This window comes from Neopsephotus bourkii, unplaced genomic scaffold (genome assembly GCF_033783945.1).
Source record: "Neopsephotus bourkii isolate Nb327-2 ecotype Australia unplaced genomic scaffold, CSIRO-AGI_Nbou_v1 NB_1485, whole genome shotgun sequence".
Taxonomy (NCBI): domain Eukaryota; kingdom Metazoa; phylum Chordata; class Aves; order Psittaciformes; family Psittacidae; genus Neopsephotus; species Neopsephotus bourkii.
In genome coordinates, this window is record NW_026901961.1 from 22,199 (window position 1) to 47,746 (window position 25,548).

The 25,548-nt window shown below is 39.9% G+C and overlaps 1 protein-coding gene across 1 annotated transcript in view; it reads left to right on the forward strand.

Annotated features, from left to right (window-relative positions):
* The window catches only part of LOC133220855 (chromodomain-helicase-DNA-binding protein 1-like), a 44,610-nt gene that overhangs the window by 3,874 nt on the left and 15,188 nt on the right, over positions 1–25,548 (forward strand). Inside the window, 19 exon segments of the mRNA XM_061369259.1 lie at positions 669–857; positions 1,029–1,191; positions 6,142–6,294; positions 6,575–6,646; positions 9,790–9,939; positions 11,555–11,703; positions 11,992–12,088; positions 12,179–12,274; positions 13,201–13,377; positions 13,595–13,755; positions 15,342–15,383; positions 16,125–16,255; positions 17,988–18,126; positions 18,206–18,356; positions 19,449–19,571; positions 19,932–20,057; positions 21,173–21,219; positions 21,221–21,425; positions 21,848–21,988. Of these exon segments, the coding sequence (XP_061225243.1) occupies positions 669–857; positions 1,029–1,191; positions 6,142–6,294; positions 6,575–6,646; positions 9,790–9,939; positions 11,555–11,703; positions 11,992–12,088; positions 12,179–12,274; positions 13,201–13,377; positions 13,595–13,755; positions 15,342–15,383; positions 16,125–16,255; positions 17,988–18,126; positions 18,206–18,356; positions 19,449–19,571; positions 19,932–20,057; positions 21,173–21,219; positions 21,221–21,425; positions 21,848–21,988 (2,512 nt within the window).

The window sequence follows — 25,548 nt, forward strand, 5'->3', positions numbered from 1 at the left end:
AGTTTGCATAGTATAGGTTTATTGTATTGATGTTACTCTACACTGGCCTCTGTTTATATCTGAGATAAATAAGAGCACATGTTCCTTTTGGATAGCTTGTAAATACATAGCACTGTAGTTCCATTTAGTTTTGGAGTTATGCATTGCAATGACTTCTTCAGAACCTTACAAGCAAGGCCACTAAATCTGTTGTCTGGCACCTATTCTTAATTTGATCGCAAAGTCCATTGTCTTAGTCTGTTAGCACATGTCGGAGAATAATTACATTTCATCTAGTCCATACAAGCTGCAAAAGGTATGCGGTCTGTTCTCTTGCACTTCCTCCAGCTATGCAACTAATTTTTCATGCTGATCTTGAGAAATATAATGGAATTTCTGCAACCTTCTACCATGCAGAAAAGTAAAATGTTGGGTTTTCGCTGGAGAAGTTAAAATCCAGTAGTTTGTTTTGAATTCTGCAAAATTTTGGAAATTTCCATTCTCCTATTTGCATGCAAAATATTTGGAATTTCTTGTGAGATGCAAATTCACAAACTTATTAAATAAAACAGGGGTGTGGGGAAGAAGTCCATATGTGTTTGTGCACATGTGGTATATTTATGGTCTTTGTGTGTCTATGATGTTCATGGTATGTCACTATTTTACCTTTATTCTTTCTTATGTTGAAGGTTTTCTTCCTGGGAAGATTTTGAAGAGGAGCATGGCAAAGGGAGAGAGTTTGGTTATGCAAGTCTTCACAGAGAACTTGAACCATTTCTACTCAGAAGAGTTAAAAAAGATGTAGAAAAATCTTTACCTGCCAAGGTTGAACAGATTTTGAGGGTGGAAATGAGTGCATTACAGAAGCAATATTACAAGTAAGTAATGACACTTTTTAATTCCTGTAATTTTAATGATATATCTATATGAAAATTTCTGAAGTGTAATAGTTCTCATAATGCAATTTGAACTGGTATTTTGAGAGCTTACATCCTTCATATTTCCACAAATGGTTAGAAATTACTTTCATTGCACATTCTATATCATAGGTGGATTTTAACCAGGAATTATAAAGCCCTGAGTAAAGGTTCAAAAGGCAGTACCTCAGGATTTTTGAACATCATGATGGAACTCAAGAAGTGTTGTAACCATTGCTACCTCATTAAAACACCTGATGATAATGAATTCTGTAATAAACAGGAGGCCTTACAGGTAATACCTTTAAAAAAAACTTTTAATATGCATGCAGTAATATTATAATTGATGCAGTTTATAACAACATAAATGTTTCTAAAGATCAGGGTTTTTCTCTGTGACCTTTGAAGTTCATAATTTAAATACTTTCTAAAAACTACTAGATTGAAATCACAAGTTGTCGCTGCACAAGCTATTTTATATTATAAAGTGCTTATCAAAGCTAAAGGATGTTTCATTTGTAACTTGGCACACTAACTACTTAAATTTGTAATTAAACCCATCAGAAGTGTTCAGAAATTATTGCTAATAATTGAATACTTGTAGCAATTATTTCCTTGTCTCATCTGAATAATCTGAATGATACATCCTTCTTCTTTCTGGCATAAAGAATAAAAGCACCTAACTCCAAAGTTTTTATTCCCCAAAATTCTATCCTGAGCCTCTTCAGCTAAAGAGGCCTAATACTTCCAACATTAAATTCAGGGTGCACCTGAGTTTCTCTTCTAGTTGTTCCCACTGGAGCTGAGAAGAGTTAACATTGTGACCTAGATAAAGCCTGTTGCCCTCTACAAACAAGATTACTCTCACTTTTATCTTGCCTAAGGAACCTGACTGACTAGGCAATGTTTAAAATTACTTAGCAGGTCAAGTAGCAATGCTTATTTCTGTTCAAAAGAAAGGAAGTGAGGAACAAGTAGTACTAAGGTAGTCAGGTAGTCTGTTGTTATTTATTTGTTAGAAAAGAACTTGAGCCTACACTGTAATTGCTCTAACTCGTAGCACACTATATTTACTTAACATTTTAATGAAATGTTAAGCATGCGAAGCAGTTGACTTCGCACCTCAAGACTGCCTCTGGTAAGAAAGAAAGAAGGGTCATTGTAGTGGGTGATTCCATTCTGACAGGAACAGAGGGCCCGATATGCAGAGTTGACCCTCATCATAGGGAAGTGTGTAGTCTGCCTGGAGCCCGGATCAGGGATATCACAAGGGCGCTCCCCAACCTGGTGCGCCCGACAGACTACTACCCGCTGCTGGTCTTCCAGACGGGTGAGGGGGAAGTTGCTTCCTGCAAGGGAGATGAAGAAAGACTACAGGGCCTTGGGGCGGATGGTGAAAGACTCTGGGGCTCAGGTGATCTTCTCTTCGCTCCTTCCATCTTCTGTTGATGATGTGGGACTGAATGGGAAAATGCAGTCCATAAACGATTGGCTTCGAGGCTGGTGCTCCAGGCAGGGCTTTGGATTCTTTGATAACGGCTGGTTTTATAGGGCACCGGCCTGGACATTGGCATGTGGGAAAGGTTTATCGCACAGAGGTAAAAGGATGCTGGGGCACGAATTAGCAGGGCTCATTTGGAGAGCTTTAAACTAGATTTGAAGGGGGATGGGGTTGTAGCTGGGCTTGCCTCAGTGGGACAGCGCTCCGGAATTGATGAAGACTGGGAGGCCTCCTGTAATCCTAGGGTGAAATCGGTGTGCTCGGCTCGCTCCCTGAAATGTCTGTACGCCAATGCGCGCAGCATGGGAAATAAGCGGGAGGAGCTAGAAACCTGTGTTAAGTCGGGAGATTATGATCTGGTGGCAATTACAGAGACGTGGTGGGACAGCTCACATGACTGGAATATAGTCATGGAGGGCTATGTCCTTTTCAGGAAAGACAGGCCAGCCAGGCGGGGTGGTGGGGTTGCTCTTTATGTGCGACAGCAGCTACAGTGCGTTGAGTTCTGTCCGGGGACAGATGATGAGCGAGTTGAGAGTCTGTGGGTGAGAATTAAGGGGCAGGCTGGCAGGGGCGATACTGTTGTGGGGGTCTGTTACAGGCCACCGGATCAGGGTGAGGAAGTTGACGAGGCCTTCTACAGGCAGCTGACAGCGGCCTCACGGTCACAGGCCGTGGTCGTCGTGGGGGATTTTAACTTCCCTGATGTTTGCTGGAAGGACTACTCGGCAACCCAGCCGCAGTCCAGGAGGTTCCTCCAGTGTATGGATGATAACTTCCTCATGCAAATGGTGGATGAGCCAACCAGGAGAGGTGCGCTGCTGGATCTCATCCTCACTAACAAGGAGAGTCTGGTTGAAGGAGTGAAGGTTGAGGGCTGCCTTGGTTGCAGCGACCACGAGATGGTGGAATTCAGGATCTTGTGTGGTAGGGTCAGTAGAATAGCAAGTAGAATCGCAACCCTGGACTTTAGCAGGGCAAACTTTGGCCTCTTCAAGCAATTGCTAGGGGAAATGCCGTGGGCTAGGCTGCTTGAAGGGAAAGGGGCCCAAGATAGTTGGTTGACGTTCAAGGACTGCTTTTTCCGAGCTCAAGATCGGAGCATCCCGACACGTAGGAAGTCAAGGAAGAGGGTCAGGAGACCTGCGTGGCTAAATAGGGAATTGCTCGGTATGCTCAAGTGGAAGAGGAGAGTTTACAGGTCATGGAAAGAAGGGCTGGCCACTTGGGAAGAATATAAGGCTGCTGCTAGAGGATGTAGGAAAGCTGCTAGGATGGCTAAGGCCTCCTTGGAATTAAAGCTGGCGAGAGGGGTCAAAGACAGCAGAAAGAGCTTTTTCAAATACATGGCAGGTAAAACTAACACCAGAGGCAATGTAGGCCCGCTGATGAACGGGACGGGTGCCCTGGTGACAGAAGATACAGAGATGGCAGAGTTACTGAATGACTTCTTTGTCTCTGTCTACTCTGCTGGAGGCAGTCCTGAAGAGTCCTGTACCGCTGAGACCCCGGATGAAGATAGGTCAACGGAGCGGTCTGCCTTAGTCGATGAGGAATGGGTTAAAGACCAGTTGAGCAATCTGGATATCCATAAATCCATGGGTCCAGATGGGATGCACCCGCGGGTGCTGAGAGAACTGGCTGAGGTCATTGCTAGACCGCTCTCCATCATCTTTACCAAGTCTTGGGAAACGGGAGAGGTGCCTGAGGACTGGAGGAAAGCAAATGTCACTCCTGTCTTCAAAAAGGGCAAGAAGGAGGACCCGGGTAACTATAGACCGGTTAACCTCACCTCCGTTCCTGGGAAAGTGATGGAACACCTTATCCTTGGTGCCATCTTAAGGCATATCAAGGATAAGAGGGTTATGAGGGGCAGTCAACATGGCTTCACCAAGGGGAAGTCGTGCTTGACCAATCTCGTAGCCTTTTATGAGGAAATAACACAGTGGATGGATGATGGCAGAGCGGTGGATGTGGTCTACCTCGACTTCAGCAAAGCGTTTGACACGGTCTCCCACAGCATCCTTGCGGCTAAATTGAGGAAGTGTGGTCTGGATGATCGGGTAGTGAGGTGGACTGTGAACTGGCTGAAGGAGAGAAGCCAGAGAGTTGTAGTCTATGGGCAGAGTCGAGTTGGAGGCCTGTATCTAGTGGAGTGCCTCAAGGGTCGGTACTGGGACCAGTATTATTTAATATATTCATCAATGATTTAGATGAGGGAATTGAGTGTACTATCAGCAAGTTTGCTGATGACACTAAGCTGGGAGGAGTGGCCGACACGCCAGTAGGCTGTGCTGCCATTCAGAGAGACCTGGACAGGCTGGAGGGTTGGGCGGGGAATAACTTGATGAAATATAACAAGGGAAAGTGTAGAGTCCTACATCTGGGCAGGAACAACCCCAGGTTCCAGTATAGGCTGGGGAACGACCTGTTAGAGAGCAGTGTAGGGGAGAGGGACCTGGGGGTCCTGGTTTAACCCAGCAGCCTAGTCTAGTGGAGACTGTCCTGGCCTGTGACAGTGGGATTGGGCCTACATGGTCTTTAAGGAGGGGGGTGAGTGTACATGGCTGAAGAGGTCCTCCTTCCCCTCTACTCTGCCCTGGTGAGACCTCATCTGGAATACTGTGTCGATGGAGCCAGGCTCTTCTCAGTGGCAAACAATGAAAGGACAAGGGGTAATGGGTACAAATTGGAGCACAAGAGGTTCCACTTAAACCTGAGAAGAAACTTCTTCTCAGTGAGGGTGACGGAACACTGGAACAGGCTGCCCAGGGAGGTTGTGGAATCTCCTTCTTTGGAGACATTCAAAACCCGCCTGGACACGTTCCTGTGTAACCTTATCTAGGTGTTCCTGCTCCGGCAGGGGGATTGGACTAGATGATCTTTTGAGGTCCCTTCCAATCTCTAACATACTGTGATACTGTGATACTGTGTAATGTTAAGATGCTGTTTTATGAGCCAGAACTGAGAAATGCATTTATTTGAAAAACATGCTAGTCAGTACTCCTGTTGATTTCACTTAGAGTGCTCAGTACTTTTATGAGTTTTTACAAGATGTCGTGGTTTAAACCCAGCCAGACAGCTTTTTTCACTCACTCCCCACCTTCTTGCCCTCCCCCTACTCCTGGAGGGATGGAGAGGAGAATGGAAAAGAATGCAACTCCCACGGGTTGAGATTAGAACAGTTTAGTAACTAAAGCATAACACAAATCACTACTACTACCACCAATAATAATAATGATAAAGGAAATAACAAGGGAAGAGAATACAACACCTCAGCACCAGCCGACCGATAACTTGCTCCCCCCAGCCCGACCAAGCATTGACCAATACCTCCTCTAACCCCGCAGTCCTCTAGCCCTTACGGGTAACTCCCAGTTACATCCTGGGCATGACGTGCTCTGGTCTGGAATACCTCTTTGGTCAGTTTGGGTCAGGTGTCCTGTCCCTGCTTCCTCCCTTCTTCCCTCCTCCCTGACAGAGCATGAGGCTCACAAAGTCCTTGGCCAAACCAAAACATCATTGTTATCAGCTTTGCTCCCAGACCGAAAGTCAAAACACAGCACTGCACCAGCTACCAAGGAGGAGAAAAATGACTGCTACTGCTAAACCCAGGACACAAGATCAGGACTGACTAAATACTTATTAAACTTTCATGTTCCGTTAATGAATGTCTAACCATCTGCAGTGTATGTTAGTGTTGAGGTGAACTTATTTTGCAATACACATTTTATTGTCTTGTAGCATTTAATACGTAGCAGTGGGAAACTAATCCTTCTTGACAAGCTACTGATTCGTCTACGAGAACGTGGCAACAGAGTACTGATTTTCTCTCAGATGGTGAGAATGCTAGACATCCTAGCAGAGTATTTGAAGTATCGTCAGTTTCCCTTTCAGGTAAGAATTTTGCTGGTAGTAGCCAAGAAGCCTTGATCATTACCACTTTATCTTAAGAAAAGTGTCCTTTTTGAAGAAAGATTTATGAAAATTTTATGTACAGGAAAAGACTGGCAATTGCTATACGCTAAATAGTATTTTGAAACAAAACTGATGAATTAGAAAGTTTATTACATTACTCTTACTCGCCCCCCCCCTGTTTTGTCAATTGAGATTTCAAGTTGCTCCAATTAGAATATAGTAGTAGTTCCTTTTTAATTATGTAATTCAATATTTTTAGAGACTCGACGGATCAATAAAAGGAGAACTGAGGAAACAAGCCCTGGATCATTTTAATGCAGAAGGATCAGAGGTATGGTATTAGTGGGTGTGGTTTTTTTTAAATCTACTCAGCTTTAATTTTTATTCCCAAAAATATAGCATATATTACACAAAACCTGAATATAGAATAAAGTGAGGGATGTATTACATTGAAATTGCATTTCTGTTGCCTAGACTATAAGGATTAAAACTCTTAACAAACAAACAAAAAACCCCACAACCAAAATAAACCAAATCAACCAAAACTAAGAGGAGGTTAAATAGGAAACATGGAATTTATGAAAATGGTGTGTAACTAATATAAATACATAGTTGTTTTTTGGTTGGGTTTTTTTTTTTTTTTTTTTAGATTTTTGTCAATACTCTTTATCAAAGTAATTCAGAGCAAAAAAGTAATTCAGATTCAGAGCAGCCCTGCAGAGAAGGACTTGGGGGTGTTGGTCGATGAGAAAACGAACATGAGCCGGCAGTGTGTGCTTGCAGCCCAGAAAGCCAACCTTATCCTGGGCTGCATCAAAAGGAGAGTGACCAGTAGGTCAAAGGAGGTGATCCTGCCGCTTTGCTCTCGTGAGACCTCACATGGAGTACTGTGTGCAGTTCTGGTGTCCTCAACATAAAAAGGACATGGAACTGTTGGAACAAGTCCAGAGGAGGGCTACGAGGATGATCAGGGGACTGGAGCACCTCCCATATGAAGATAGGCTGAGAAAGTTGGGACTGTTCAGCCTGGAGAAGAGAAGGCTGCATGGAAACCTCATAGCAGCCTTCCAGTATCTGAAGGGGGCCTATAGGGATGCTGGGGAGAGACTGTAGTGACAGTACAAGGGGTAATGGGTTAATACTTAAACAGGAGAAGTTTAGATTGGATATAAGGAGGAAATTCTTTCCTGTTAGGGTGGTGAGGCACTGGAATAGGTTGCCCAAGGAAGTTGTGAATGCTCTATCCCTGGCAGTGTTCAAGGCCAGGTTGGACAAGGCCTTGGGTGATACGGTTTAGAGCTAGGTGTCCCTGCCCATGGCAGGGGGGCTGGAAGTTGATGATCTTAAGGTCCTTTCCAACCCTAACTATTCTATGATTCTGTGATTCTAATTTTAAGTACTGTATAAAAATGGAATAGTTGAATTTATTTTGTTGTGTAGGACTTAATCCTTCAGTTTTTATAGGAGCACGAAACTTTTGCACAAGCTTTTGACATTGAAACCCTCCTCAGGCAATGGGTAGAATTGAGTTGTGTATATCTTTGCATGAAGAAAAGCTATCCTTATTAGCTTAAAAGAGCTAATATGGCTTCTGTTATCTTAATTTTTTACCTCTTATTTCCTTGCTCCGGAAGAAACTGAAAAACTGATTTCTAGCTATTGTTTGTATACCACTTAAGATTCCTATTTTATTTAGGCTTCCTACTATGGAAGCCATTCCATACCTTTGATAATCTTAGGTCTTTTGTCCTGCACTGACACGGTTTTACAGTAATGGGAGCATAGCATTTGTCAGTTGCTGCTGAGCTTATATTTCTGCTATGGAGGAAGAACTTAATTTCATAACATAAATTTTAGGTATTTGTTAAATCCAAAATTTAGTTCTATTTTAAATTTCTAGTCTAGACATCATTGCCTTTTTCTGGAATCCTTGTAGGTGTAATGTACAGTTTTTTAAGATGAAGGGGGGATCCAAACTTCACACTGTATTAAAGAATAGAGGCAAATGATAGAGTTGTGCAGCAATAAAATTATTTCCTGTTATATTCTCTGTTTATTTCCTAATAATCAGTAAAAAGCCATCTTTTTTCTTTTCTTTTTCTTTTCTATTACTGAGCTACAATATTAATGACAGTATCAATGGCAACTCCAAGGACTTATTCCTGAGCAGTAATGGCATGCTATTAACTTTTGCTGTATTTAAAACTCAAATTTATTTTCTATTTCACTATTTAATTTCATATGCTTTTTTATTGCCTGTCACATAAGATACTTCTGTAGTTCTTTGTAGTTGTCCCTGAATAACTCCGTATCATCTGCAGACTTTGTCACCCCATTGCTCATGCTCATCTCATTTTCATATTGTTTATGAATATGTTGAAGAGCACTGACCCCTTCAGAACACCTAATTTTCTCTTAACAAAAAAACAGAGAGACTTGAGCACACATAAGGCTTAACAACAAGGGGGGTTGTATTTCTGGCCAGTGTTTTGCTTGGGTTTTTTCTCCCCAAGTGGCTTTTGCTCATCTTAGGATGTTGCTTCCTTTACACCACAGAGAAGTCAGTAATTGATATCAGTTTGCTTTATACTTATACTGGGTCTAGCTGGGCTGGAGTTAATTGTCTTTATAGCAGCTCATATGGTGCTGTGGTTTAGATTTGTGACAGAGCAATATTAATAACACACTAGCGTGTTAGCTGTTGCTGGACAGAGTTTGCATAGCGTCAAGGCCTTCTCACTCTGGGGGGGGCCCCCCCCATCAGCAGGCAGATGACCCGAACTAAGCAAAGAGATATTCCATGTGAAGGTCCTCAGATGCATCCAGAGGAGGGCAACAAAGCTGGTGGAAGGGCTGGAAGTCATGTCCTATGAGGAGTGGCTAAGGGCTCTGGGTTTGTCTAGTTTGGAGAAAAGGAGGCTGAGGGGCGACCTCATTGCTCTTTACAGCTTCCTGAGGAGGGGAATTGGAGAAGGAGGTGCTGATCTCTTCCTGGTATCATGTGACAGAACAGGTGGGAATAGTTCAAATCTGCATCAAGGGGAGGTTCAGACATGACATTAGGAAGCATTTCTTTACCGAGAGGGTGGTCAAACACTGGAATAGGCTTCCTAGAGAGATAGTTGATGCCCCAAGCCTGTCAGTTTTTAAGAGGCATTTGGACAATGCCCTTCATAACATACTTTAACTTTTGGTCCATCCTGAAGTGGTCAGGCAGTTGGATTAGATGACTGATGTAGGTTCCTTCCAGCTGAAATCATCTAGTCTGTTCTATTCTAATAGCGATCTACTGGCTCTAGCCATGACAAGCACCTTATTGTATTACAAGTCTAGCAAATATTTATGACATACTTAAAGAATTGTATAAGTTCATAGTCTGCTTTAGAGAGCATATAATAAAGAAGTGTCATATTGGTTCCTTGAAGAATATTACAGCTTATATATATAAAGCTATTTATTGTTTTATAATTTCAGGACTTCTGCTTTTTGCTGTCTACCAGAGCTGGAGGATTAGGTATAAATTTGGCATCTGCTGACACTGTAGTAATATTTGATTCTGACTGGAATCCACAGAATGATCTGCAAGCACAGGCTAGAGCTCATAGGATTGGACAGAAGAAGCAGGTATGCAGATTTGTCTTTTAAGCTCCAAACTTAAAGGAACATTTCATATGGTAGCCATAAGCTGTCTGTCTGGGCGATTGCAGTCCTCATGTATTTTGAGAATAACAGATATTTGCCAAGAATTTCGAAAAAACTTTTAATAATGCTAATTTTTCTTTAAAAAAAAAATGGCCAGCCCCAGGTTTGATCTGTGGATGAGATGAACCATGAGTTTCAAGCTCTTGCCCTAGAATGTCGGGGAATGGGAGAGGTAATTATCGACAGTTGAAAATCCAGTTGGTTGGTAATGTTGATAAAAATTAAGAAGTCTTAAATAATATGATGTGAATCAAAGGTCTTCTCTTAAGACCAAATTCATTTCTCAGGCAGCTGAAGATTTCTGTTCTAAGGTGAAGATAAACTAAGTACTTTGAAGAACGTTGGGATGGTTGTTCACTGGATCTGCTGTGGTACCGTGTCGGTCTGATTTTGACTGATACTCTTGGGGAAGTGACAGGGTAATTTATTTGAAAGTTTGTGCAGTTCTGTGAAATGGGACATGTTCTCAGTGTCACTGCATCTAAGCTAGTGTAACAACTGCTTACTACCTCTGAGAAGCCAGAGACTGGGATTTGAAAAAGGTCTGACTCCAGAAAAAGTGCAGCTGGCATACCCTAGCAGAAATGTGTGGTTATTTACTGGTAATTTTGCTGCTAATTACTCCTTAAATGAATATTTTTAACCAGGGTGAAGACTGCTATTATATAATTTAGCTATAGGGAAGAAGGAATTATTTGTTTGGTTTCTTTGTTGTGTTTTGCTTGATTTTGGTTTTTTTCATAAAGCCGGTCTACTTAGAGGGATCAGGGAGGATGACTTGGCTCCTTCAAATGCAGTTCCGGGAACTGTTGAGAAAGTAATCAACGTGCATTAGGGTTGCTTTCCCTGACAGGACATGGTAGTGAAATAAATTCACATTGAACATTTTAGATTGGATATAAGGAAGAAGTTCTTTACTGTAAGGGTGGTGAGGCACTGGAATGGGTTGCCCAGGGAAGTTGTGAATGCTCCGTCCCTGGCGGTGTTCAAGGCCAGGCTGAATAGAGCCTTGGGTGACATGGTTTAGTGTGAGGTGTCCCTGCCCATGGCAGGGGGGTTGGAACTAGATAATCTTAAGGTCCTTTCCAACCCTTATTATTCTATGATTCTATATGGAGAGATTGCACAGTGGCCATAGGATATGTATGGGTAGGGAGAAGAGTTGTTGACTTGTCCCACGTTCATTTGCATCATGTAATTCTAGAAAGTAGCTGCTGTATTTCAGGGGCATCCATTTTACTTAAATACTTCATAGTTCTCTTTGGGTTTCTTTCTTGCAAAAGACTTCAAATAGTAATCAGTTATAACACATTTCCTTGTGGCTATGCTTGTGCCTAATCACAGAAGTTTAAAGAGGATTTCTTTCTTTTATTTTTTTTAATAATTTATATAGAAACTGTGGTAACATGACTGACTGGTTTCATATATGAAATACTAGTTCAGTAAGATTTAGAAGATTTGTAATCACAACTAACTTTTCTCCCTGTTGTTGTTCAATTTATGAGCATGTAAATAAATCCTTTTTTATGATGCATAGGTTAATATTTATCGGCTAGTCACAAAAGGATCAGTAGAAGAAGATATTCTTGAAAGAGCCAAGAAAAAGATGGTGTTAGATCACTTAGTAATTCAGAGAATGGACACTACAGGGAAAACTGTACTACATACAGGCTCTACTCCTTCCAGGTATATTTGTTTATTCTTTCATATTAATTTATGCTTAAGTATGCCTGACTATTTGAGTAAAAAATGCAAGTCATTTCACTTGGCTAATAAAAGCAAAAAATATGTGGTAAGGAGTTATGTAAGTAAAGACTGCAAAACATATTAAATATATTGTCTTTGTACATATTTTTTTACATATTAACTATAGCTTTTATTTAAGTCAAAAAGTAGTTTTATTGACGTGGGGTTATAGGAATTTCAAAAAGTTCACAAAATTAAAGTGTTTATCTGAAACTCTCTGTATTTCAGCTCAACACCTTTTAATAAGGAAGAATTATCAGCAATTTTGAAGTTCGGTGCTGAGGAACTTTTTAAAGAACCTGAAGGGGAAGAAGAGGAGCCTCAGGTAAATGAAATACTTCATCTACACTTGATGGACAGAGAAACTACAAATACATATGAATTGTTTTGTTGTAAAGAGAAACTTCTGTTTCAGGAAATGGATATAGATGAAATCCTGAAGAGGGCTGAAACTCGAGAAAATGAGCCAGGCCCAATAACTGTAGGAGATGAATTGCTTTCACAGTTCAAGGTATTGCTCTGTTCCTATTCATCTTCATTCTTATGAAACAGGTGCAACAACAACTCAACTCTTTGGCATAGAATTGTCTTTTCACCTATACAGGGTAATTACTGCCAGTGCAAACATTTAAAAATACATGACGTATTTTCCTAACAAAATAAGAAAGAGATTTACAAATACATTAGTCTTTGATTCAGTTATTACAATACTGAGGAGGGCTGTTTTTCATTTAATGCTTTATGCTGTTAAGCACCACTTAGCACTTTCAGAAGTGGTACTTCTGAAAACAGAGAATAAAGTTTGGATTTCTTAGTTTATGACTTTTAGAAATTCCTTTCAGCCCCCATGTTAAATGGGAATGCCAAAGAATCCTTAACACTTAAAATATTAAGTGGGTCCAAATTGTGTGTCATGGTATGGGGGGGGTGGGGGGGTGGTGGATCTTTTTGTTGTTGTTGTTTAGGTTTGGTGTGTGTGGTGTGTTTTTACTTGGTTTTGTTTAAAGCAGTGCAGGAGGTTTTTTAGATCAGTAGAGTATTAAATCACTTTCCTAATCATTCATTTGCAATATATTGTGATTTCTGTTTTATTATACTTTCATATAAACTCAGGCATTCGGTTAGACTTGCTTTCTGCTTTGAAGGAAATAAATAATAATCACAACTATTGGGGAGGCATTTCATAGTGCTTCTATTTTAGATTCTCATCTTTATATTCAGCCATGTTGCATGGAGTATGTGCATTTCATATATGAAAATACTTTCATTAGAGACAGTGCTTCGTGAAGCATTTTATATGTGTACATTTTGTGTATGTATAAATAAATGAACGATGCCATTCTGAACTAAGTTTTCCTAAAATATTAATTACCGACTCTTTGTTTAAATAAAATCATGTATTAATTTGGTGAAAATACATATGTTCCAATACATAAGGTTGCTAACTTTTCCAATATGGATGAAGATGACATTGAGTTGGAACCAGAACAAAATTTAAGAAACTGGGAAGAAATCATTCCAGAAGTCCAGCGACGACGAATAGAAGAGGAGGAAAGACAAAAAGAGCTCGAAGAAATATATATGCTCCCAAGGATGAGAAACTGTGCAAAGCAGGTATCTCTGGGGTTTGACCAATTAACTTTGTTTTTTGGTGGTGGTGATGGTTGGTTTGTTTTTTCATTACTCTTCTTTTGGCTTGTACTTTTGGGTTGGGTGATTTTTACATGACACCCCCCACACCTACTCCCTCCCTCATTTTTGGCAGTCTAGATAACACATTAAAAAAATGTTTTGGTCACATAGCTTTGAACTGCTTAACCTGAAATTCCAGATCAGCTTTAATGGAAGTGAAAGGAGACACAGTAGGAGCAGAAGATATTCCGGATCTGATAGTGACTCCATCTCAGAAAGAAAACGACCAAGGAAACGTGGACGACCACGAACTATTCCTCGTGAAAATATTAAAGGATTTAGCGATGCAGAAATTAGGCGGTAAGATGGGGGGGGGGGGGACGGACGGGACGGGACGTGCATGTTTAAAGGGACAAAACATATCTTTTTAGCATTTTAGAGTTTGAAAATATGGAAAACAGTCTGGTTATCCTGAACTTATTTAAAAAGTTTTATTCTAGGCATTTAAGGCTTTACTCTGTAGTTTGGGGTGCTAACATAAGGAACTGTTATGTCCAGAATTTGAACATTTAGTTTGAAAAATTTTTCCAGTTGTTTTACAGTCTTTTAATAGGTATTATTCTTCCTGTATCCCCTGAAGGCAGTGATTTTAAAAAACAGTTTCAGTTACTAAAATGGGTGAGTTTTCTTTTTAGCCCCACAAACAAAATATTGTAATTCCCATCATTTAACCTAAAAACTGTAGTTGAAGAAGTGATAGACACGTTTTTGTGGAAATACCTACAAAAGATTCAGTGAGTTTTGTTTTGTTTTAATTTTCTTACCATTGTCATTGAATTCATGTTATATAATGATTTTTAAACTAAAAGAAAAAAATACTTTTGATAAGTTGTTGTGGTTTAACCTTGGTAGGCAGCTAAGCACTGCACAGCTGCTCGTTCAGTGTCCCCCAGAGGGACTGGGGAGAGAATCAGAAGGGTAAAAATGAGAAAAAAAGTCTTGGGTTGAGATAAAGATAGTTTAATGGGCAACTCCCAACTTCTTGTGTACTGCCAGCCTACTTGCTGGTGGGATGGTGTGAGGAGCAGAAAAGGCCTCGACTCTGTGTAAGCACTGCTCAGCAATAACAAAAACATCCCTGTGTTAGCAATACTGCTTTGGTCAAAAATCCAAAACATACTAGCAGGTATGATGCTCTGAAGAAAATTAACTTTATCTAAACAAAAAACGGTACATAATTGAATCCGTACAGCTGGTCCCATCAATATTTGGTGCTAAAAGTGCTTCTGTGATAGGAGGAGGAGAAATTATTTTGCTTTACTTTGCTTGGTTTGTGAAATGCTACTTTGCTTCTGGAATTCAAACATTCATGCTTCTCTAAAATAATGTAAAGCTTATAAAATATGTTTGATTATATAAATAGCCTTAAAGACCCTTGTTTCCTTTTCATCTAACATATGCTTTTTGTCATATGTTTGTCAAACAAAAAGCAGCTTTCTGTTTGCTGCTTTTGCCTGGGGTATTGTGCTTGCATTCCTTTATCTTTCATGTTATGTTTTCTTAAGTCTTAAAATCACCTTAAAGTTGTACCTAGCTCCTCTTTATTATGAGAGGCCTAACATAATCTCTGATCTCTCAATTTACTGTAAATCCACATTTTTTTTTTATTAGACACAACACATTGCTGAATTTTTTGTCTTCTGAAACTAATTAGTAATTTTTGAAATAAATTCTATCCTCTATTGTTTTATTTACATCATTTATTAAACCAAATAGAACTGGCTTTAAATGTGGGTTATCTTGGTATACTAAGCTGTCCTGCTCTCTAGTTCTTATTCTCTTTGCATTGTCCGCATAGCCTTGTACTAAGACTTTACAAATGCATTTTTAAAACCAGTGTAGTTAAGCATACATTTTTTAACTGCAAAATTATTTTCTGTTACTAGATTTATCAAGAGTTACAAAAAATTTGGTGGCCCACTTGAAAGGTAAACTTATTTTATTATATTTGTATAGCAACTTAGAACTTTGTTTTCATTAAAATTAGAACAGTGCACCAAGAAACCTTAGGCTGAAGAGAAAATGGTGTGCTTAATCTTTTGCCTTGACTATAACATGAATTTTTATTTTTTTTCCCTTTCTTCATACATGGTATGTATGTAGACAGCCAGTTCAACAAATCTTTAAATTTTGTAAGACTGCTTGGGTTTTTTTTATACTTCACGTACTGTCTTGTTCTCACTCACATTAGTGACAATTGTTAAGTTTTCTTGTTTGATACAATGGATAAACCCATAGGCTTTCAACAGACTGACTGCTAGTTTTGCATTTTTCTCATTGTCAGTTCTTATTTTAAGCTTTCTGTATTACTCTGTATTTTGAGAATAATTTCCCACCTTCATTTTCTTTAATAGTATTTATAGCCTATATGATCTTATTATATAGTTCTTTTTCTATTTGAAAGAATGCTTAGTAATGTAACTTAAAACTGTATAGTTAGGGACCTTTATAGTTCCTGTTGTGTTGTCCTCTATGTGAAACACCCTTTTTTATAGTTTCTATATTCTTTTCTATAGCTGATTTTAACTGCATGGATGAAAACTGTACACAGCATAGCAAGCGTGGGTGAATGATAAATTACGTGTTCACTTCTCTAGTTTCAAAATCTGAAGGAGTCATTCATAATACTGAAGTTTTAGAGCTGTAAAGACATATTTGTTTTCTTGCAGGTTAGATGCTATAGCTAGAGATGCTGAGCTAGTTGATAAATCTGAGATGGACCTTAGACGGCTGGGAGAACTTTTGCATAATGGATGCATTAAGGCTTTAAATGACAATTCCTTTGGACAGGAAAGAGCAGGTAAAGTGTGTTTGGGGGGGGTGGAGGAGAGGAATAAAAAGTGTCAAGAGATCTGTCACTTTTAATAATAATTTAATTAATTTAAAATAATAATTTGATTATTAATTTTAATAACAATTTAACAATGTTAATAATAATTCTTGCACTCTGATTAGAACAAAACAATTCATTCATTCATGGCTTGACTTTGCGAGCGAAGATTTAGGAAGGGCTTTGCCCACGCTTACTACAGGCGCGCTGGTGGCTAAGAAGGCCGATGTAGGATAGGCAAATCCGGCTACAAAAAGCACAGCAGAAGGTCTCCTTGGGTGGTACAGGTGGGGCGCCATTCTTTCTGCATTGTCTTTTCTCCTCGAGGCTATTTCTTCGTAAACTCTCAAGGGAGTCAGCAGCATTATGTATGATGTGCCTCCAAGTCTCCCGATTGGAGGCCAAGGCGGACCACAGAACAAAACAATAGTGTTAGGGGAAAAGATTGATGGCTTGGCTTGGCGAGCGAAGATTTGGGAAAGGCTTTAACCACACTTACTACAAGCATGATGACCAAGGGCATGTGGGATATGCAAATCTGGGAAAAAGGGTGCTGAGGCAATCAGGAAGTGTCCGACCACAACTGTCAACTCCTGAGCTAACTCGAGCTACCCATGCGCTGGTCCACCCGCATGCAACGTTGGATCTTGCAGCTTCCCATGCACCTTGTCATCTACCTTTTTGACCCTCACCTGTCTATACAGACAAGTGAGAGTAAGCCCTTCCAGCCTGCGCAGTGGGTTTTTTAGGTGAAGTGCTGTTTGCGCAGAATTGGCCCCACCCTTTAAACCTGAGGTTTAACTGGCACGGCCTAGTTAGCTAGGACGGTGACAGCAAAGTCCACAGGTTGTAGGTTTTGTAAGAGTGTCCTTCTCTTTGGTGGAAGACCATACAAGGCTAGACGAGCTCCATCAGCCCGGGTTTGAAGATAGGAGTTTTCCTTCTCCTATGAGGAAGGCCTGACTTTGCTAACAAAGATTCGGGAAGACCTTTAGCCATGCATTCTGGACGAGACTGTCATCTCCTGGGTCAGTCACAAGCAACAATGACACAATAGCACAACAGGCGTCTAGGCGGGTTCTTAGAGGCGTTCAGTCATAAGCCTGCAGATGGTAGCCTTGCGCCAGTGGCTCCTCAGACAAGCGCACGCACCAGGAGTCTGAACCTGAGCAGGATTACAACCCTAATGATTCTGAGCATGATTACCTCGTACTGAGCAGGATTACTACTGCAACAACACATCATCAGTAGGGTAAACCTAACCTGTCTCACGACAGTCTAAACCCAGCTCACGTTCCCTATTAGTGGGTGAACAATCCAATGCCTGGTGAATTCTGCTTCACAATGATAGGAAGAAAAGATAGGGGAAAAGATTAACAAAATGTTAACATGCTAGGTGATATAGAAAAAATTATTGTAGTAAAACCTTTTTAGTTTTGTTTATTGTCCCCCTTTCCCTAAGTGAATCGTCGCAGTAGAATGCAGCATGCTTTTGTTTTACTGTGAAATTTAAAATTAGTTTTCTATTATTATCTGAAAGACCTTGAGATTCTGGAGATTAATTAAAGCATTTGATTATGAAAAGGTAGTTTACTATAATTGGACGTCTGCTGCTATCGCGTCAAACTTTTTTTTTTTTGTGCTTGTATATAATATACACATAGTGGCTAAATATTTTAATAATTTGTTCCTTTATTTTAAGTGGGTAGACTTGGGAAAGTTAAAGGCCCAACATTCCGAATATCGGGAGTGCAGGTGAACGCAAAGCTAGTCATCTCTCATGAAGAAGAGTTGGCACCATTGCACAAATCCATTCCTTCAGATCCAGAAGAAAGAAAAAGGTATTGTGTGGCATGTTCCCCTCTCCCTTGCTAAGGCTGAGAAGATCACTCATTTATTTTTCCAATTTATTTCTACTAGATATGTCATCCCATGCCACACTAAGGCAGCTCATTTTGATATAGATTGGTGTAAGGAAGATGATTCCAATCTGTTAATAGGTATCTATGAATATGGCTATGGCAGCTGGGAAATGATAAAAATGGACCCTGATCTCAGTTTGACACAGAAGGTATGTCATCTACAAAATTTCATCAAGGATTATTATTTTTTTTTTAATTTCTTTTTTTAGGTAACAATGCTAATAAGAACAATTACTGAAAGAGCTTATTTTATGATAACTGAAAATGCACAGAAGTTAGGTCAGTTGTACTCCTTTGTATCCTGGTAAATTATTAGATTTCCAGATTTTGTGTATTCAGTTGATGTATGCCTTCTTAGAACCTGTTATGTTTCTGTATTTCTATTTATTTGGATCTCTTGTCACTTGGGTTCTTTCTCTTTTATCTTCCTAGTTTAAATGCTCTAGTTTTGTTAATTTTATTCTTGATCTTTTGGAGGGAAGGTTGTTTGGGGGTTTTACTTTGGTTTTCCTGTCCCTGGTTTCTTTGCTTGAAACTCATTTGTAACATGAGAATAGCTGTACCCATCAGATTAGAATTAGCGTAATAGCTGCTTAGAAGTAGTGAGAAACATATAGGGAAAGACTGGAGTGAAGCAAACTCAGTGACATTGACAACAACCTGTAACTTTGGGATTTGAGGAGCCAGGGTTGTATACAAAGCTGTTTAATGATATCCTGCCCATGCCTTCCATTTAGTTGCTTGTCTTATGAAACCACTAATTTATACATTTGGCTTCTGAAATATCCTGTGGTAATTAGTTAATGCATTTAGAAGCACAAAGCAGAGCTAGGAGACCTGTAGATGACAGTAATACAGGAGCTCTGCATTTCTTAGATAAACTATGAGAGTGGAAACAAAGCAGAGCTAGGAGACCTGTGTATGACAGTAATACAGGAGCTCTGCACTTTTTAGATAAACTATGAGAGTGGAAACAAAAATCTGAGTCTAGTTTCTTGTAAACTTTGTGCGACCATTTCCAAGACTACATTATTTGTGTGTTTGGGGAAAAAATAAAACATTTCAGAAATTTTTCATTCCTTTAAGCATGTTGGCATATTGGTCAGTTATAGTTGGATTGGGGTTTTATTTTTAACCTTTTTTTTTTAATTCAGCTTTTCCTGTTCCCAGTGTTCAAGACTTGCAGCTTCCTAATTTGATAATGTGTACGTTTTAGTTGATACTACCATTGCTTTTCTCAGATTTTACCTGATGATCCAGAGAAGAAACCCCAAGCCAAGCAGTTACAGACCCGTGCAGATTACCTCATTAAATTGCTGAATAAAGACCTTGCAAGAAAAGAAGCACAAAGACTTACTGGTGTAGTAAGTAAAGCTTGATATTCAGCACCAAGATAACATAATGTTTATGGGCGTGTCAGCAGATTTTATTCTTACTTCCACTCTTCTTCGCTTTGTGTAATTTTTCTCTGTATTGCTAATTATATTATATGAGGCTAACTCAAGGAGTGAATTACAAGTTTAATATTGTTTTATTCTCTCTTATTTGTATATATTCTCTACTGTTGCATTAGGCTCAGTCTCCAGTCCTGAGAAAAGTCGTGGTCATTAGTGGCAATAAATAAAATTAATGTTTTCTTTAACATAAAAACCAAATCTTTTTCTGCAACTGTGGTTCAAAGACACTTGTTGGTTGACATACTAAAGGTACTAATTTGCATTCAGGGCAATTTAAAGAGGAGGAAAACAAGAACTAAGAAGAACAGAGCAACAAAGGCTGCAAAAATTAAGGAAGAAATAAAAAGTGACTCTTCATCACCACCCTCAGAAAAATCTGATGAAGATAACGAGGTAAACGTCCTTCATATGGTAAAGATGGCTATTCAATTGCTTCTATTAGTAACACTCTTTCTGTTTGATCTTCTGTTTGACTTAATAAAACTGAAGCACTTGAATGGCATTCTCCTTCTGTGGTAGTTAATATTGCATCAATATAATCACATGGAAGACGATATCTATTTTAGTTTAGTAAGCTTGTACTTCAGACATTATGATTAGTTTTCCAAATTATGATATCATAAAATAAAGTTGCCACCCGGTTACAAGTGACATTGTGCAATTTCAATATTCTTTAAAGACTTGAGCATTGTATCTGCTACAAATACAATTTTTAATGTAACATCTGAAAATAAAACTAACGTTTCTGACTAATCCATTATTAATACTGATAATGATTCTTCAGGTAGCAACTTAAGTTCAGGCTCAGGAAAAAAAAATCAAGCTTGGTTAGTAAGAACAGCATGAATAAATGATGTTTTGAGACATGCTAGTAAATGCTTCTGTTTATCTCAGGGTTTTCATTATACTAATAGGCCACTTAACTTTGTTATGTTTTTATGATGTATTCCTTTAGATGACATTTAGGGGCCTTGATGCACCTAATATTCTGATTTTGAAGCAGCTGAAAGAACAGCAGATTCTTCAGAACACCTCTGGAAAAAAAGAAAGTTGGAACTATGTTCCCTTTTCCTGTAGCTGTAAATGTTTAATTTGTGGTCAATAAAAGGTTACTGGAACAAAGCTAACCAGAACACAGGTCTTTAATCATCACCATGCCCTGAAAAATCAGCTCAGTCTTGTGATGCCTACTTCCTTATTGTTTTTAGGTCTTTGCAGCTTAACTACCTTTTACAGGGGCAGATTTCTTTGGGGATTTGAAAGTTAAATTGACTTCATTTCTCACCCCCCCCCCATTACCCCTGCCCAATCAGTACTTGTTTTGTGTCACATCAAGGAAATGAGTAGTCCTCATTTTGTTTCATAACTGCATCCAGCTCCATTTGATAGGTGTTAAACCGAAGTCTAAAGAGATCACACACAGATAAAAAGTACATTTTAATCTGATGGTTACAAAACTTGTATAATTAGGAAATCAATTTGATGACATATATGCTTGTGTATTGCAGAATGAGATTGTTACAGTGAAGCATCCACATAAAATTAAAAGCAGAAGAAGAAAATGAAAAGCCTGAGCCAGATATTGGTATAAAAAAGGAAGCTGAAGAAAAAAGAGAGACAAAGGAAAAAGAAAATAAGAGGGATTTGAAAAGGGAGAAAAAAGAAAAAGAGGATAAGAAAGAATTAAAAAATATTAAAGAAAAGAGAGAAAACAAATTAAAAGAATCCACACTGAAAGAAAAAGAAGCAAAGGAAGTAAAGGTAACTAGGTTTATTTTTCTTATATAGTACTAGAAAAGGCCAACAGGTTTCTGTGAATGATTTTGAGTAGAAAAGGTATTTTGAATATTTTACTTTACAGCTCTCATTTCATCGAAATCTTTTTCATCATTTGAAGTTTTATTTTTGCCACTTGTAATTCTAAGGGCAGGCAACTGAAATAGGAAATTGCCTCTTTAAGATGCATAGCTTAGTGGGACTTGAGAGTACAAGGGGTGCAAGAAATTTGTCCATTCTCCTCTATCCTTTGGAGAGAGAAAAGTAAAGGTGCTGTCACTGAATGTCAGTTGGTTTTTTTGTTATTGAAGAGAATACAGAAATTACAGTGATTGCCTAATTGCAGTATAATTCCAATCCCAAAATAAGGTTTGCTTATCAGATGCATTTTCATATTTTGTTCTTAGGTAAATGAAATCAAGTCTGAAAATAAAGAAAAAAATAAAAAGGTTTCATTGTTGGGTATTCCAGTTCATATTACTGCAACTAGTGAACCAGTTCCTATATCTGAAGAATCTGAAGAACTGGATCAGAAGACATTTAGTGTGGTATGTCCCTTGTTGATAACTTTTTTTACACTTGATATTCTAAATGAACACAATTTCTGATGTTCTTGATTATGCTATTAGGCTTTATAACACAGATATCTCTTGCCAATAAAAGATTAGATCTGTGAAGGTTTATTGACACTATACTAAACACAGCAGTTCTGTTTTATTGCATTCATGCAGTATAGTGAGGAGTATTTGTCTAGTTGTCTGTGCTCTAAATAGTTTTAAAATACAGACTGTGAAGATCCATCCTCAAGAATAATTCGTGGATACTGCTTCTTAAAGGACAGAAGTGAATGAATTTTAAAGCAGTTGCTGTAGTGTCTGGCTGGGCCTTATCAAGTACCTCTTTGTTCTTTGTAAGCTAACGAGAAATGAAGTTTCAAAGTTGCGCTTGAAGTATTACAGACTTGTTGCATTAGAGAGAGGAAGGAACAAATCTGTTCTGGAAGGTATATTCTTCATTATGCCATGGTCAAATGTAATCTAATTAGCATGTTTACCTTTTTAAATGGAAATTACTGCTGTGGGTTGTTGAGGCTAACTCATTTAATTTCTTGTCTAAGTTGTGACAGGTGAAACTGTGCATTTCATCTTTTTACCTTACCACTGTGACTGAATGTGATGAGTTGAGAGTTTATGGGTGAGAATTAACAGAGAGGCTAATATGGGAGACACTGTTGTGGGTGTTTACTATAGGCCACCTGATCAGGAGGAGGAAGTTGATGAGATCTTCTGTGGGCAGCTGGAAATAGCCTCACAGTCCAAGGCACTGGTTCTCCTGGGGGACTTAAACCACCCAGTTAGTTCTTGGAGGGGCAACATGGCCCAGCACACAGAGTCCAGGGAGTTCTTGCACAGCATGGAAGATAGCTTTTTGTTACAAGTGGTAGAGGAGCCAAGGAGGAAAGGTGCGCTGATGGACCTTGTACTAACAAATCAAGAGGGAATTGGTTGAAAACGGAAAGCTTGGGGGCAGCCTTAGCTGTAGCGATTATGAGATGGTGGATCCTGCCTGGGGGAAGCAAAACAGTAAGCAGAATTCGAACCTTAAACTTCCTGAGAGCTAACAGCAGTTTCTTCGAAGACCTGCTTAGAGGAATCCCATGGGATAGGGCTCTAGAAGAGAAGGGAGTCCAAGAGAGATGGTTGATATTTAAACACCACTTCCTCCAAGCTCAAGACCAGTGTATACCCACGATGAAGAAATCAAGCAAAGGGGGGAGGAGACCTGCATGGATGAGCAGGGAGCTCCTAGTTAATCTCAAATAGGAGAAAGAAATTTATGAGAAGTGGAAAAAGGGATAGGCCACGTGAGAGGACTATAGGAACGTCATCAGTGTATGCAGGGATATGACAAGGAAGGCCAAGGCCCACTTAAAACTGAGCCTGGCAAAGGACATCAAGGGCAACAAGAAGGGCTTCTACAAGTATATCAGCAGCAAAAGGAAGATGAGGGAGAATGGGGGGCCACTGCTAAATCAGATGGGTGTCCTAGTAACAAAAGACACAGAAAAGGCCGCCTTACTGAATGCTGCCTTTGCTTCAGTCTTTACTGCTGAGGATGGCTCTCAGGAGTCCCAGAAATCAGAGGTAAGAAAAAAGGCTGGAGAAAGGAAGACTGATCTGGGAGTATTGGTAGATGATAAGTTGACTGAGCCTGTAGTGTGTCCATGTGGCCAGGAAGACCAATGGTATCCTGAGGTGCCTTGGAAGGAGTGTGTCCAGTAAGTTGAGTGAGGTGGTCATTCCCCTCTGCTCAACCCTTGTGAGGCCACATCTGGAGTACTGTGTTCAGTTCTGGACTCTTCAGTACAAGAAAGACGAGGAGCTACTGGAGAGGGTCCAGTGGAGGGCCGCAAAGATATTCAGGGGTCTGGAGCATCTTTCTTAGGAGGAGAGATTGTGGGAGCTAGGTCTGTTTCAGTTAAGAGAAGACTGAGAGGGGGTCTCGTATCTCAAAGGTGGGTGCCAGGAGGATGGTGCCCAGTGAAAGGATGAGGAGCAATGGCCATAAACTACAACACAGAAAGTTTCACCTCAACATGAGGAAGAACTTCTTTACATTGAGGGTGGCAGAGCACTGAAACAGGCTGCCCCGGGGCCTTGTGGATTCTCCCTCTCTTTAGACATTCAAAATTATTTTGGATGTGTTCCTGTGTAACCTGCTCTAGGTGGCCTTGCTGTGGGAAGTGGGTTGGACTAGATGATTTCCAGATGTCTCTTCCAGCCCTAATGATTCTGTGAAAGGTATTGCCAAGTAAGTGTCTATAATTTAAAATCTGCTAACTGGTTTATCTGCATTTACTATTAGCATGTTTGAATTTGTGTGAAAATTCAAGAATGCACATATGAAATATATCTATGGGTACATCTGTGTTGTCATCACCGTTACTAATTTAGGCACAGCTAAAGTAAATTTATCCTATATATCTCAGTCCTGAAGGAGCTGGTAAATGAAGTTGCTAAGCCAGTGTCCATCATATTTGAAAAATCATGGCAGTCAGGTGACGTTCCCGACAACTGGAAAAAGGGAAATATAACCCCCATTTTCAAGAAAGGGAAAATGTAGACCAGTCAGTCTCACATCTGTGCCTGTCAAAATCTTGGAGCAGATTCTCCTAGAAGGCATGCTATCGCACATGAAAAAAACAAGGTGGTTGGTGACAGCCTACATGGCTTCATTAAAGGGAAATCCTGTCTGACCAATTTGGTGGCCTTTTATGGCAGGGCTACGGAACTGATGGACAGGGGTAGAGCAGATGATGTCATCTACCTGGACTTGTGTAAAGCGTTCGACACTGTCTAATTGAGAGACATCAATTTGATAAATGGACCACTCAGTGGATAAAGAACTTGCTGGATGGCTGCATGCAAAGAGCTGTGGTCAGTGGATCAATGTCCAGCTGGAGGCCAGTAATATGAGCTGGCAGTGTGTGCTCGCAGCCCAGAAAGCCAATTGTATCCTGGGCTGCATCAAAAGGAGCGTGACCAGAAGGTTGAACAAGGTGATTCTACCCCTCTGCTCTGATCTCGTGAGACCTCACTTGGAGTATTGTGTACAGTTCTGGTGTCCTCAGTATAAGAAGGACATGGAACTGTTGGAACAAGTCCAGAGGAGGGCCACAAGGATGATCAGGGGACAGGAGCACCTCCTGTATGAAGACAGGCTGAGAAAGTTGAGGCTGTTCAGCCTGGAGAAGAGAAGGCTGCGTGGAGACCTCATAGCAGCCTTCCAGTATCTGAAGGGGGCCTATAGGGATGCTGGGGAGGGACTCTTAATTAGGGACTGTAGTGATAGGACACAGGGTAATGGGTTCAAACTTAAACAGGGGAAGTTCAGGTCAGATGTAAGGAAGAAGGTCTTTACTGTGAGACTGGTGAAGGACTGGAATGGGTTGCCCAAGGAAGTTGTGCTGCAGTTAAGCAAGCCAAGCCATTAAAGCCTCTCTGGTATGGAGGATGATGGCTGAAGTACAAATACAGGGAGGCCTGGCAGCTTGACTATATCACATACCCACCAACCCTCCAAGGCAAGCGCCATGTGCTTACCATGG